The sequence below is a fragment of the Parambassis ranga genome, chromosome 3, assembly GCF_900634625.1.
Source record: "Parambassis ranga chromosome 3, fParRan2.1, whole genome shotgun sequence".
Classification (NCBI taxonomy): Eukaryota; Metazoa; Chordata; class Actinopteri; family Ambassidae; genus Parambassis; species Parambassis ranga.
Window position 1 is genome coordinate 8108495 of NC_041024.1, and position 14325 is coordinate 8122819.

Consider the following 14325-nt stretch of genomic DNA (forward strand, 5'->3'; position numbering starts at 1 on the left):
ACAGAAAGTTTTCTAAATTGAATTTCTAGAATTCCTCTCCTGAGCAGAAATTGTTAGTTTACAGACTCTGTTGTGGTAAACAATGTTTTCAGTTTGAATATCCTCATGGCTTGATTAATTTTCCTCACAGGGCATGTTGTGTATCACCAATTTTACACTTATTAATCATGTCGGTTGACCTAAAAAAAATAAACAATATTAATTTCTATTAAATTATCTGCTAAATACTGTTTTATGGTTTACTACTGGCCTCTGGCCTTGTGCCAGTTAGTATATAATGCCGCCAAGTGAAGCAAACTGAGCATCCTCTTTCTAGTGTTTATATATGTCATGCTCTGGCTCTTTTAGACCTTGTAAGTTAGAAGTTAGAGAATATAGAATTTACCTGTTTGACCCTGTACTTTAATGGACATGAAGGATAAACATATTTGTTTTGTTTTTTTGTTTTTTGTATTATTCATGAAGCCAATTCAACAGTATGAACAAGTCAATAAGTCAAAACCAAGGTGAATAGTGTGATTGACTGCACCTGGTATGTGGGGAATGGTAAGGCCTTAGGTTTGGACACTTCCCTTAGGCTCTCTCTTAGATGTGAGATTGTAGGAGGTGCACCACGAGACCTAGAGCATATATTAGAATGCTACATTATTCATCGCTTGTCAGGAACTTGACTGGCAGAAACATTAGCTGCAGCCAGTTCAAAAACAGACAGAGAAATGAGAAGATAACAAGCCTGAGAGACAGGATAAATTTGGAATTAGGAGCTGATTTTTGTCCCTTAAGGTGTCTGGGAAAAGGTCACGTGACACTCAACTCATCTTTAAGGCAAAAATAACTAAGCTTTTACTATCCCTTGACACCAAACATCCACATAACTTCTGTTGAGGTCTGATTGAGGGGATGACGTCTTAACAATGTCTTGACAAGATATGGGGATTTCTGCCTTTCAACGTGTGTTCAGAACTGCCAATTACTGTGCAATCATCCTTGTACTAACATACATGAACACCGCAGAGACTCGAATGTTGGAAATTCCTACTAAATTGAAGCGTATTTCTTGTTTTGCAGAAAATCCCAAGCTGCACAAGCACACACACACACTCCCAGCGAGCAAGTAAAAGCAGGTGATGAGTTTCTAATGATTCCAGCTGGCCAGTAGAGCAAAAAAGTGTTTCACCACCGCAGACAGTTATGTTGTCACATTTTCCTTCACATCAGGGTGTCAGACTTTAAAGTGAAGTGACAGACCACTCCTTTCGCTGCTCTCTCCGAGCTAAAGACACTGATGGCTGGATCCAGAGGCAGAAAGGTCAGGCCACCAGGTTGGGTGTGCTAATGGACTGCTGACCAGGCAATAAGCCAACCTCTCAGGAGACATTTGCAGCCTAGTTCTCACCTCAACAGTGTGGGTCTCATGTCCTTTGCATCACTTCCACTGCCATGTTTTTTTTTTTTTTTTGCAAACGCTGGGGGATATTCTCACTTTATGGTGTCTCTTCATTCACACGTCGCTTCTTACTGCGTCACTTATTGTCACACAGAGCATAAACCAAAGTCTAGATTTCATAAATGTGTGGTTATGTGAGGATGTGAAGCTCAATACAACGCTCAGGCATTTGTGACTCTAGTCTACCTCAAGATGGCAGTGTTCACCATGGCAGGGTGCTCAGCCTTTGAGCTCAACAGCTTTCCTTTCTCAGCAGCAGCAGAGGCATGAGAGCAGTGGCTTAAATTGAAGGTTATCTACAGCATTGAAATTAAATAATGACGGGATGGCAGTAGGTTTTGAATGACTGACTATGTTTCCCCTTTTTATTAAATCATTTTTTTCCCTTGTGTCACTTCTGACATGTCATTTTGAGGTTACTCAGCACAATTCTGCCTGCTCGTCTTCCCCTTTGAAACTTATCAGCTCAAGATCATCTGCGGTTCTGGTCGTTTCCAAACGTTAAATGACAGCAGCTTCCTCTGATCATCACAGCTCCAGCACGAGGCAGCAAACTTAAAAAGAAGTGCAAATCACCCATTGCGCACATCGCGCACACAACATGCTGCTGTTCAGCTTTGATGACTAGGATAACTGTCAAGGTTATTTCTTTCGGACGAATGCTGACGAATGGCTGCAGGGCGCTAAGTGCGGTGGACAGAGCGTGAATATGCACCCCGTGCAAACATGGTCAGACAACGGATTCTCTGTTCAGAGTGCACTTTATATGTGACTCTCACACAAGGCTTGTATTGTATTTGCCTGTGTTTATTCCTGGGAAGTCACTCACCACGTGAAATCGTTCTTTTTTAACAGTGGGTTTCTTTTTTTTTTCATGTCCACCCCAATTATTGCAGCCTACCTGACAACAGCCTAACAGGTTGTGCCTGTACGTTTGATGCGTCCCTTTGGAGCCAATGACTGTTATCTGCCTTTTATATAATCACGCGGAGAATGAAATGTAGAGGACAACCACTCTTTTTTGTGTGTGTATATACATTATCACCAGCAGCACTGCCAGCTTCATCATCATCATCGTCATCATCATCAACCCCCCTCCAGCCTCGGGGTTTTTGGTTAAGCGTCTCTGCAGCCTGCAGCATCTTCGCGGAGCATCTCGCCGCTGACAACCCTCTGGTTTGCGTTAAGTGACGTGACTTCGGGCCAATCCTGTTGCTGCTCGGGTTGCCGACGCCACAGAAAGAGAGGGGCGGTGTCCAATGACGAGGGTCGGCGGGGTGGGGGGTGGGGGGGGGGGGGTTGGAAGAGTCGGTGTGGTGTACTTCACCACCCCTCCTATGGGTTTACACAGAGTTAGTGCAAGATATTCTGCTCTGGGAGTGAGAGTGCAAGGATAAACGGCTCATACACGCTGCGCATCGGTGTCACACCGAACAGCCTTTCTATTCAGGCTGTCATTTCCAAAGTGGGATCGACTCTGAGATTTCTTACCTCTTTTTTTTTTTTAATTATGTCTTCATGATCTTTTTTTTAACCTTGTGTCGGCTGATTACTGATGGAGCTCTGTGAACTTGAAACATGACGGGACACGAGTGTCTCTTCTTGCATTCACCTCGTCGGCTCCTTCACCTTCACAGGTAGCCGGGAAGAAGAAGAAGAAAAAAAAGAAAAAACGCCGGGACGTTTACGGGAGATGAGCATTGATTCTGGGACCCGTTCTAATGGAAGACACCACAAACCACTGACCACCTTGCTGTGTCTGCTGGAGAGTGATCACCGCAATCACCGCAGGTCGCGCAATTAGATCCTGTCCATTCCTCAACTTAAATGGGGGGAAAGGAACTGCGACATATGCAGCCTCTAATTTACCCCAGTTTGTGCGACCGGCTGCTTCTCCCCAAAATCTGTTCTTGAGTCTGGTTACTCTTGCGGGGCGCTTGTTTTTTTTCTCCCCCTCTCTTTCTATTTCCTGGACCCGAAGGCAGATCTGACAGAGAAGGATATCTTTCCCAGAATAAACTACGGTAGTATCCTACACTGGATGAGAAGACTATGAGCTGACACGCTCCAGTTTTTTTTCCTCCTGCGCTGCAACGGATTTCGGGTATGTAAAGATAAGACTAGGTCTCAGTTGCCCACTAAGAATTTAAAATCTGACTGAGCTCTCACTTTGGAGGCTTCATTCATGCGTATTCATTCGTTTAGGAGCCCCCCCCCCCACACACACACAAACACACACACACACAACTTAAGCTCTTTAATTTTGGCAATTTAAGTGTAAAATTAATAAGATAGTGTAATGTGTTGTGAAGTTTTGTGGCCATGGGGGTTTGAGGCACTGGAAATCATTAGTGACCATAAAATGTGGAGGAGTTAGAAAAAAAGGGGGAGCAACAGACATGAATGGCTGCATAAGTGGCTGCTGCAGTGCATTTTTTGAATATTTGAATGATTTGTAGATTATCGCCTTTGGGCAGATTTATTAGAAGTAAAGTGGACAAAATATCTGTCTGTGACAGGGAGAGAGGGAGAGAGAGAGAGGACGTGGGTTAATTGCTTGTTAATTAAATGTAATTGTATGCTGAAGTTACTTTACTGAAGGAAAACTATGTCATGTATTCATAGGTTTGTTCGTGGAAGATTCCTGCCATCACATGCGAGGAGAAGGGAGTCACTGCCTGTAGCAGCGTTGCATAGAAAGAAACCTTTGAGTCGTGAAGGCTGGAAACGCATTAACACAGTCATGGATCTAAAAGACTATTACCTGTTGGGCGCTCTACTTGCCTGCATATGGTTAGATCCTTCAATAGCCCAAGAGCTAATCTACCCCATCAGAGAGGAATTGCAAGAAAATGTGCTTATTGGAAACATACCAAAGGACCTAAACATTTCCCATACAAATGCTGCCACTGGAGCAAGTGCTAATCTTGTGTACCGGCTCGTCTCCAAAGCAGGAGATAACCCGCTGGTCCGTGTTCTGAGCAGCACTGGAGAGATATTCACAACATCAAACCGAATCGACAGGGAGAAGTTGTGCCCCGGCCCCTCATTTGAAGACAGTGAGTGCTCCTTTGAAATTGAAGTGGTCATTCTGCCTAATGATTATTTCAGGCTGATTAAGATCAAAATAATCGTCAAAGACACAAATGATAATGCCCCCATGTTCCCGTCCCCTGTGATCAACATCTCCATCCCGGAGAACACACTCATTAACAGCCGCTTCGCTATTCCTTCTGCCACTGACCCAGACACTGGCCCCAACAGTGTCCACAAATACGAGCTGATCAATGGGCAAAGTGCCTTCGGCTTAGACATAGTGGAAACGCCTGAGGGGGAGAAGTGGCCCCAGCTCATTGTGCAGCAGAATCTGGACAGAGAGCAGAAGGATACATATGTGATGAAGATTAAAGTAGAGGATGGAGGCAGTCCGCAGAAATCCAGCACTGCCATTCTCCAGGTTACTGTGACAGATGTCAATGACAACAGGCCGGTGTTTAAGGAGAGTCAGATAGAAGTGCACATACCAGAGAACTCCCCTATTGGCACGTCTGTTGTGCAGCTCCAGGCCACAGATGCAGACATTGGGGCAAATGCAGAGATACATTATGTATTTGGGACTCAGGTGTCTCCTGCTACAAAAAGACTGTTTGCATTAAATACAACATCTGGCCTAATTACAGTACAGAGGCCTCTTGACAGGGAGGAGACTGCTATTCATAAGCTCTCTGTTTTAGCTAGTGATGGCAGCTCAAGCCCAGCCAGAGCTACTGTTACCATAAATGTGACGGATGTTAATGACAATCCACCTAATATAGACCTGAGATACATAATCAGCCCCATCAATGGCACTGTTTTCCTCTCAGAGAAGGATCCCATCAATACTAAGATAGCTCTCATCACAGTGTCGGACAAAGACACTGACATTAACGGCAAGGTCATCTGTTTCATAGAGAAGGATGTGCCTTTCCATCTGAAAGCTGTGTACGACAACCAGTATCTGCTGGAGACATCTGCCCTGCTCGACTATGAGGGGACAAAGGAGTACAACTTTAAAATTGTAGCTTCTGACTCTGGAAAGCCGAGCTTGAATCAGACTGCCTTGGTGAGAGTGAGGCTGGAGGATGAGAATGACAACCCGCCTATTTTTACTCAGCCAGTTATTGAGCTGGCCGTTATGGAGAATAACAAACGTGACCTGTTCCTCACTACTCTCAGCGCCACAGATGAGGACAGTGGGAAAAATGCTGAGATAGTATATCAACTGGGACCAAATGCATCATTTTTTGATTTAGACCGCAAAACAGGGGTCCTGACTGCTTCCAGGGTTTTTGACCGGGAGGATCAAGACAGGTTCCTCTTCACAGTAACGGCCAGAGATAATGGGACGCCCCCTCTGCAAACGCAGGCAGCCGTTATTGTAACTGTGCTGGATGAGAACGATAACAACCCTAAGTTTACACATAATCACTTTCAGTTCTTTGTGTCTGAGAATCTTCCTAAATACAGCACGGTTGGAGTGATAACTGTGACAGACGCAGATGCTGGAGAAAATGCTGCCGTTTCCCTTTCCATACTTAATGACAACGAGAACTTCATTCTAGATCCTTACTCTGGGGTGATTAAATCTAATGTGTCATTTGACAGGGAGCAACAGAGCTCCTACACTTTCGATGTCAGGGCTGTGGACAGTGGCAGGCCTCCTTGCTCCTCAGCTGCCAAGGTGACCATCAATGTCATCGACGTGAACGACAACACCCCCATCGTCATCTACCCCCCCTCCAACACGTCTTTCAAGCTTGTCCCCCTCTCTTCTATCCCAGGGTCTGTGGTAGCAGAAGTGTTCGCTGTGGACGGTGACACAGGGATGAATGCTGAACTGAAGTACACTATTGTGAGTGGGAACAACAAGGGTCTGTTCAGAATTGACCCTGTCACAGGAAATATTACTCTGGAGGAAAAACCAGCTGTAACTGACATAGGCTTACACAGATTAGTGGTCAATATCAGTGACCTGGGATATCCTAAATCTCTCCATACTCTGGTGCTGGTATTTCTGTATGTTAATGATACTGTGGGCAACTCAACACTTATCTATGATCTCATCCGACGCACCATGGAGACCCCAATTGACCGGAACATTGGCGAAAGCAGTGAAACTTATCAAAGTGGTGATTATTTAACCATAATGATAGCCTTTGTAACTGGCGCCTTAGTGGTGATTATTGTCATCTTTGTGACTGTGCTGCTGCGCTGCCGCCATGCTTCCAGGTTCAAAGCTGCACAGCGGAAAAAACAGGGTGCTGAGTGGATGTCACCAAACACAGAAAACAAACAGAACAAGAAGAAAAAGCGCAAGAAAAGGAAATCCCCCAAAAGCTCGCTGCTTAATTTTGTCACCATTGAGGGGAACAAGCCTGACGATCCTGCCCACGAGCCAATCAACGGAACCATCAGTTTGCCCACCGAGCTGGAGGAGCAAGGGATTGGACGTTTTGATTGGAATGCCACACCTACCACAACCTTCAAACCAAGCAGCCCAGACCTGGCCCGGCACTACAAATCCGCCTCGCCGCAATCAGCCTTCCACCTCAAGGCCGACACTCCAGTCTCTGTGAAGAAGCATCACGTGATTCAGGAGCTCCCTTTGGATAACACATTTGTTGGGGGCTGTGACACCCTTTCCAAGAGATCCTCCACGAGCTCTGACCACTTCAGTGCTTCAGAGTGCAGCTCCCAAGGAGGGTTCAAGACGAAGGGGCCCATGCACACCAGACAGCAGGTAAAAGAACACTTTTACTGGTCTATAAGTACTGCCTATAACTGCCCTGTTCCACAGTGCTAAAGTGTCAGTCTAGATTAGGGACTCACTCAAAGGTACTGTGAAGCAACAGAAAAGAGTACAGGAGACATACTGCTTCAGCAGTTTCCACTGTTTCTCAACTTAAAAGTGAAAAAAGTTAACTCGAACAACAGCTAACTATTAGCATTGAATATGGACTCAACAATCACGTGCATAAGCTTGGGGTTCTGATCACAGACTGATGTTTTGTCATTACTATATATTTAATTCATATTTATACAAAATGCAAGCGGGTGTGTGATTGCCTTATTTTGTCTCTCCAGCACCCAGGTTAGATCACTGGTAAAAATGTACCAACATAACATTAATTGTGACTAAATGTTCTTTGTGAAAGAAACATTTTTTTCTTGCCTATCTACTCAGATTACTGTTTTCATCATAGATAAATGCTGCACACATGACCCAAAAAACAAGCTGACTTTTCACTTCTCTCCTCATAAAACTCTTGAGTGTATTCATGTTTTGTTTTGTTTTTTGTTTGTTTTTTTTTATTTTGGTGTGTATTGTGATATCAAAAAAGACTTTGCAACCTTTTCAACACCTGCAGCAATAACAACAGTCAATAATTAGTTTGCTGCAGTGGTATTGTGAATGTCACTGTAGGCTTTGCCTCAGCATCTAAGCTTGAATTAAATGCCTCCTCTCTAAAGCACACTAGCGAACTGAGTGAAGCTTGTCTGGAACTTGATACACATCCAATTCAAAAAGGATTAGCCAATAATGAGCCTCAAATTTCAACGTAATCCATGCTGCTTTTTATCAAAGCCTTATTAATTTTTCTGCTAATAAAGCACCACTACACAACACACAGTTCTAATCTAATAGAACACACGTGGACAAATACAGGGAGCAGCAGTAAAACGGGGAAGAGAGTGAAGGGGGGGGGGAGAGAGAGAGAGCGCATGCAGAAAGAGAAGCAGAGAGAGAGGCTGTTGTCAGTGGGTCAGGCTTGACGGGTGGTACTGAACCTTTAGGTGGCAGTGTTGCGCTGCATGGCACAGCCTGGCACTAAGCCAACCTGCAGTGGACTTATAAATGCAAGGGAGGAGAAGAAAGGAGTGAAACCTATGTTAGTGTTCTTAGTGAAATACTCTCACCTAATGATGCACCGGCTGCACAGGGAAGATTGATAATGGCAGTTAGAGATGTGAGTGATAAGATCTATCCGGAAAGAGAGAGTGGAATTACAGGGGTGACACTGTCGGTGCATACCTCTGGGTCACTGCATCTGGGGTTGCATTTAATGTGTTTCTGTGTGTGAGAGGTAGCAGTCAAAAGAGGCATTCAGTGTGGCGTCATTTGCCAGGCGCCGTTGGTGTGTGTCTCTGTGTGTGTGCTTGGTGATGTGTGAGAGAGACGAAACGAGGCGATGAAATGGGTGATGGTGGCTGTGGCGGCGGGTGGGAGTAGAGGTGAAGAAGGGATGGGTGAGGTGGGGTGGGGGCGGTGGGGGTTGCTATTCATCCCCAGAGGAGGACACATGAGATATGACACTATACTGTAAGCACAACTTCATTGATTTGCTCAGTCATCCCACAATTCCACGCAAGATTTATTGGAATCAATAATTCTGACAAATGATTCAAAGAAGCACACAAACAGAGCCAGTGTGTTCTATATAGTGCCACCGATAACATAAATAATGCACTGTTGCAGACACTTTTGTTCACAGTTCCTCTGTACAGTTTGATTAATATTTTTCTATGTACCTGTGTATAGCATAAATGTTGAAACTGTGCCTCAGTCTAACTCACTACTCTTAACCATAAAGTATGAACGCCTAGGCTACTTTTAAAGCCAGAACATGGAACATTTCTTGTAATCATGTCATGGAATCCCCAGATATATATATATATATATATACTTATTATTCATATATTGGTCAAACAATTGTATTTAAATAACCGTTGTTGTATAAAAATGTAAGCTGTCCTTTATTAGCAATACCTACTCAAAGAAATATGCACAAATTTATCTTGACTGCACACAGTGATTCATCTTTCTTATCACAACTCTTTATTATTACAACAAAAAGTAATTTTCTACCGTTATTAGCTGATACCCGTCTTTTTTTGGAGATTAGTAATGAAGACTTTTAAGGTATCTCATTGTTCTCAGTCGTAATTGCTCAAAAAAAGAAAAAAAAACATCCGAGCTCAGACTGGAGGTTAAATGGCATTTATTGATTGTAAGGAAATGATTGGACTTCACTGACACGTCTTACTGGATAAAGCAGGGTATGTTATCAGTGTCACTGTTTCATCCATATTTTGAGTCTTTCATCCGTTTGTATTGGCATGTGCATGTCATCTCCATTTCATGAGCATTGATAGGCAGATCCCCCCGTCGAGCATGCATTCTGTTCATTTTGGATTTCTGTATACATTATTCAATAAAAAAAAAGACTGAGCGGAGATTATGTGTAATTTAAAAAGAAAAAAATACCAATTACCTTTGAGTGATTCTTTAAACAGACAGTAGATCCAAAAGGTAATATCATCGGATTATCATATCATATTCCCTGCAGAGTAAGCGCTTTGGAAGAAGATAAGAACTGCATTATTAAAAACTTTTTTATATATAAGTATAATAAAAATGGATCAATATCATTTAAAGCTATTACCAGTTATTTTGTGGTTTTAAAAAGACAATTTGATGTATTATATCAAGAAGAGTATTACATTGTTGCACTATATAAAGCATCACAAGGGTATATGATATAATGATGTCATTTAGTGTTTCCTTTGCTGCCTTATGAGTAACACCAATCACCCCCATTGTTGCCTAAAGTTGATGTGGAGAAAAAAGCAATTAAGTAACAAAAAATGGACCTACAAGAGGACGCATACAAAGCTGAGAGAAATAGCTTTTAAAATTGACCTTCTCTACCAGAATTGAAAAAGCCATTTTCTTCCAGTTCTCGAGAGTCACTTCTATGCAACATCAGCACCAATCAATGAATGAAGAAAGATAATTGACAAATAAGTAGGTAAATGGAAGACCTGGAAAGCAGCATCAAAGCACGAGGTTTTTCAGTGTTGTCTTCTTCTCAGAGAAATGTCATCACAGACAAACGACGAAGTGGAATCAACTATATAGTGAGCCCAGACTTTGCTGATAGCAATAGGAGCAATCCTTGCCTTTGCTTTCTTTTTTTTCTCACTTATTATTTACCCTCCAGGGATGTAGATTAGTGTAAACAACGCTGAGGGAAAAAAAAAAAGAAAAAGCATGAAAACACTGTCCTAGTTTCACAAGGCAACACAAGCATCTCAGAATCCAAGTATAATCATCACCATCAGTCTTATTCTCTTCCTGTCAGTAGTCATAGACGTAGATTGTGGTTCACTAACAACGCAAGCCCACTGGCTACACATTAACTATGTACTGTACATGAGATCCCAGGGCTCATGTTAGGAACAATGCTTTTTATTGTGGGCGTTTGATAGCAGTCACAGAGACGTGGTGAAACATGGCGCATTAATCGATCTGTCTTTGCCATATTTCTTGGAAAATAGCGTGGTAAATTGTCTGTTGTTGTAGCAAGCATATGTAGGTTCATATGTATCTAAATTGTTGTGGTAATATACAATGTTAGGATGCACAATTATGGGCCTTATATATAGCCTTTGTGTAACCATGTGGCCTGTAAACACCTCAGGTGTAAAAAGTTTGCTTCAGATTTTCTTTTTTCTTGCACGGCAGAGAAGATGCCAAGCCAGAAATGAAGTGTGTACCTACAATTAGTTTTATTTTTACATGTGCTTCTGTAGCCAGTGCAAAATCATGCCTTAGCTCTGGGGGGTATATACTCCACTACACCTCCTTTTGGTACAGTGTAGTTGCAGCATGCATAATGTATGTTTTGACTCAATTCAGGAGATTTTGTTGGTAAAATTCTCATGTATCCCTTTTCCATCTTGTTGTGACCACTACAGTCAAAATAGACTCACGTTACACTATCTGTCACAACAACACTACAGTATACAGTATGAAGTGCAGGATTTGAGAATAACCCATTAGGAAGAACTGCAAATCCTTAACAGGAGAGAATTCCTGCAGTTGTCTTGTCAGTACATTTAATGAATGGACATTCTATGCAAACAGGAGTTTGTACAGACCATTGTAATTATGGAGCCTTGGGGGAGTCGTCCTTCTTGTGCAGGTTCATTTGCCACATTAATAAGGGGATTAGTAGTATGTACGGGGGCTGATGGCAGCAGGAGAAGTTTGAGAAGATTAATGAACTATGACAATGTTGCACCTGAGGGGAAAAGTCTGTTGCAATATCTTCTGGGTTGTGCTGACACAGAGTTTGGCGGTATGAAAGAGGAAGATGGAGAGAGGCCAGTGATTGTTGCCGACTGTGATCATACATCCTTCTCCCCAGCTACCCTGTCACTTAATCAGGATACTGAGTTTGTGATCTCATATACTGTCCTTGGTACTTTTAACTGATGATGCTCCAGTGGGTTTTTTTTTTCTTCTTAAAAATAAGGACACACCAACTTGTGAAATATCTTAGCTTCCCTGCAGATATGAATAAATAGTCATGCTGGAGAGTAAGCAAATATTGGGGCAAGCGTTGTGTTATCTACATTTGGATCTGTTGCCAGCATCTGTTTAATAATTAAGAAAACTACAGCGAAAACGTGACTTTCTCTCTCACTGGGTAGAAGATAGCAGATCCTGAAAACAAATGTAGCTATCCCTGAGACGGTAAGCCAATAAGTCTGTGAGCAGAGTTTCTATCAAAGCTTTAAATCATCAGTGAAGGATTTGCAAGGGCCTTTACCTGCAGAGAACATTGTATTCCCTAAAAATAAGTAAGAGGGGGAAGAGATGTCATGTCCTCTATGTCTTGGTGGGTAAAAGGAAATGAAAAGGATTGCAGGCTATACTACAGTAGTGGGTGTGAGTACTATCAGAGTAGATTATTGCCCTAAGGGGCATCCAGTTCAGTTGTGTCTGTACAAAAACAACAAAATAAATCAAACTTCCCCGTTGGTACACCGGCTGAATGCCTGAGTTCATTTATATGTGTTTATTTTACCTTGTTGAGAAAAATGAAGTGCTACTGATTCGTAATATATTTATTTATTCATTTTTTGTTGTTGTTATTATTGTTTTTGTTGTTGTTTATAACTGCCAAAACACAGATGATGGCAAATTACCAGGAAGTACATTTGATTTTTATTAATTTTCATTTACGTTTAAAACATTTCCATAACACATGTTGAAAAAAAAACCCTGTCCTCATTACACTGTTGTGTTCAGTCAAATATATACAACAGCGTTTTCATAATGACAAATGTTAAAAGGGTGTATGTCTGTGTGTGTGTGAACACTGTATGTGATTATATTTTCTTTCCTGGTTTGTCGTTTGTCCATCACTTTTGGCTGGCAACCCCATTCATCTCAACTTTATCATCCATTTCTGCCAATTCTCAAAAGAACATTGACTGATGATCAATCTTCAGGGGGTTTGCTCTATGTGAAACAAATGCACAAAAGTCATTTCTTAATTCATCTCAACGTCTTCACTAATCCACAAAACACATTTCCCTTTTTTATTATTATTTTTTTTACAAGGCAATCAATCAAGTTGACATTCTAGCTTCATATTATTTTCTAACACTGCATGATGAGAAAAAGACAAACTGCAGCTTTAAAACACTAAAAAAAATCATCTGAAATCTCTCAAACTTTCCTCAAAACTAAGAGTAGAGGGTGGAAGAAAATGTTTCTTGACTGCTTGCTTGTCTAAAAATTATTTATATAAATAAGATGAAGTTATGATGCTACTTCATTATTTGAATGCCCCCTTCCCCTTCTCCCACCCTGACACCCCCATCTCTCTTTTCCACTCCTCCTCACTCAGCCCCTCCACCCCCACTCCTTACCTCTCTCCTCTGTCTTCAGCCTCTAACCTTCCACCCATGTTTTATCGGGTCAGTGAAGCTACATGCAATGTTAAATCACCAAAGGGGGTGTTCACCTTTGTGTTCTGATCATTTGTGACAGATGAGGGTGCTTTGTGTCCAGCACGTAGCCCCAACTTTCTCCCTACTATCACCCCTCCTTTCCCGCTCTTTGTTTCCCATTAGAGAGAGAAAAAAAAAATGTGTGTTTGTGTGTGTGTGGAAAAGATGGACAAAGCGGTGCTGTATATCTTGACATGACAAACCCAGAGGGAGACATGTCCTTGTCATTGGGTTGTTGTGTCAAGTAACACACAGGCTGCAGCTCTGTCACCAGCGTGTGCCAGTGCCTAGACTAATAGTTGTGATAATGGCATTGCCAGCCAAACTCCCACACCCCCCACCCCCCCACCTTCCCTTCCCTAAAGCAAAGAGCCACACTTGACTTGAAATGTGACTGCCATTGACTGCTTTGCCACTGAGCTCCATAGCTCACAGAGACTCTGTAACCCTCATCGATGTAAATCTTTCTTGTATATATGAGATGTTTCATGTAAATTGAACTCCTGGTAATCTTGCCTAATGTGCTGTGTTAAACAATAATGGACTTGTTTTATTTTTCTTTTGTATTATTTATTTCCCCTGCCTCTTTTTTTTTTCTTTTCTTTCCCCCCTTCGCTTCATTGCTGGTTATACATTAATACCATTTGAAATAAACTTACGAATCTTCAGTACACTGCAACCACCTATTCTGTTTCTAAAAGCTTTATTTGAACAGTGCTACTCTACCTTTATAATTTCATAATAAATGTTTCAAAGAGAGTTCTTTCTTGTTCTGAATTCGTTCGTTTGTTCTCCTTTTGTGATGTTGTGATGAAACATTGTGTATGAACTGGGATATGTGTCACTCAGGCTACCATGTGTGCACCAGTTCTAATCAGCATTTGCCCAAAAACAAGTGCTTCAGCTGATTATTTCTTTTTGGCAAATTGCATATATAAAGAGGCAAACAGATTTTATGATTTGACTGATCTGTTTTTTTCCAAGAGTCACTGACACAAAGCACCTAATTATTCACAGTGTAGTTTTAATTCAAA

The 14325-nt window shown here is 42.0% G+C and overlaps 1 protein-coding gene across 2 annotated transcripts in view; it reads left to right on the plus strand.

The window, feature by feature from the left end:
* The first annotated feature begins 2832 nt into the window (after positions 1-2832).
* Positions 2833-14325, plus strand: part of pcdh9 (protocadherin 9) — a 167723-nt gene continuing 156230 nt past the window's right edge. For both annotated transcript variants that reach the window (XM_028402624.1, XM_028402625.1), the window contains exons 1-2: positions 2833-3551; positions 4073-7226. In XM_028402624.1, the coding sequence (XP_028258425.1) occupies positions 4191-7226 (3036 nt within the window). In that variant the 5' untranslated portion in view covers positions 2833-3551; positions 4073-4190. The remainder of the gene's footprint in view (positions 3552-4072; positions 7227-14325) is intronic.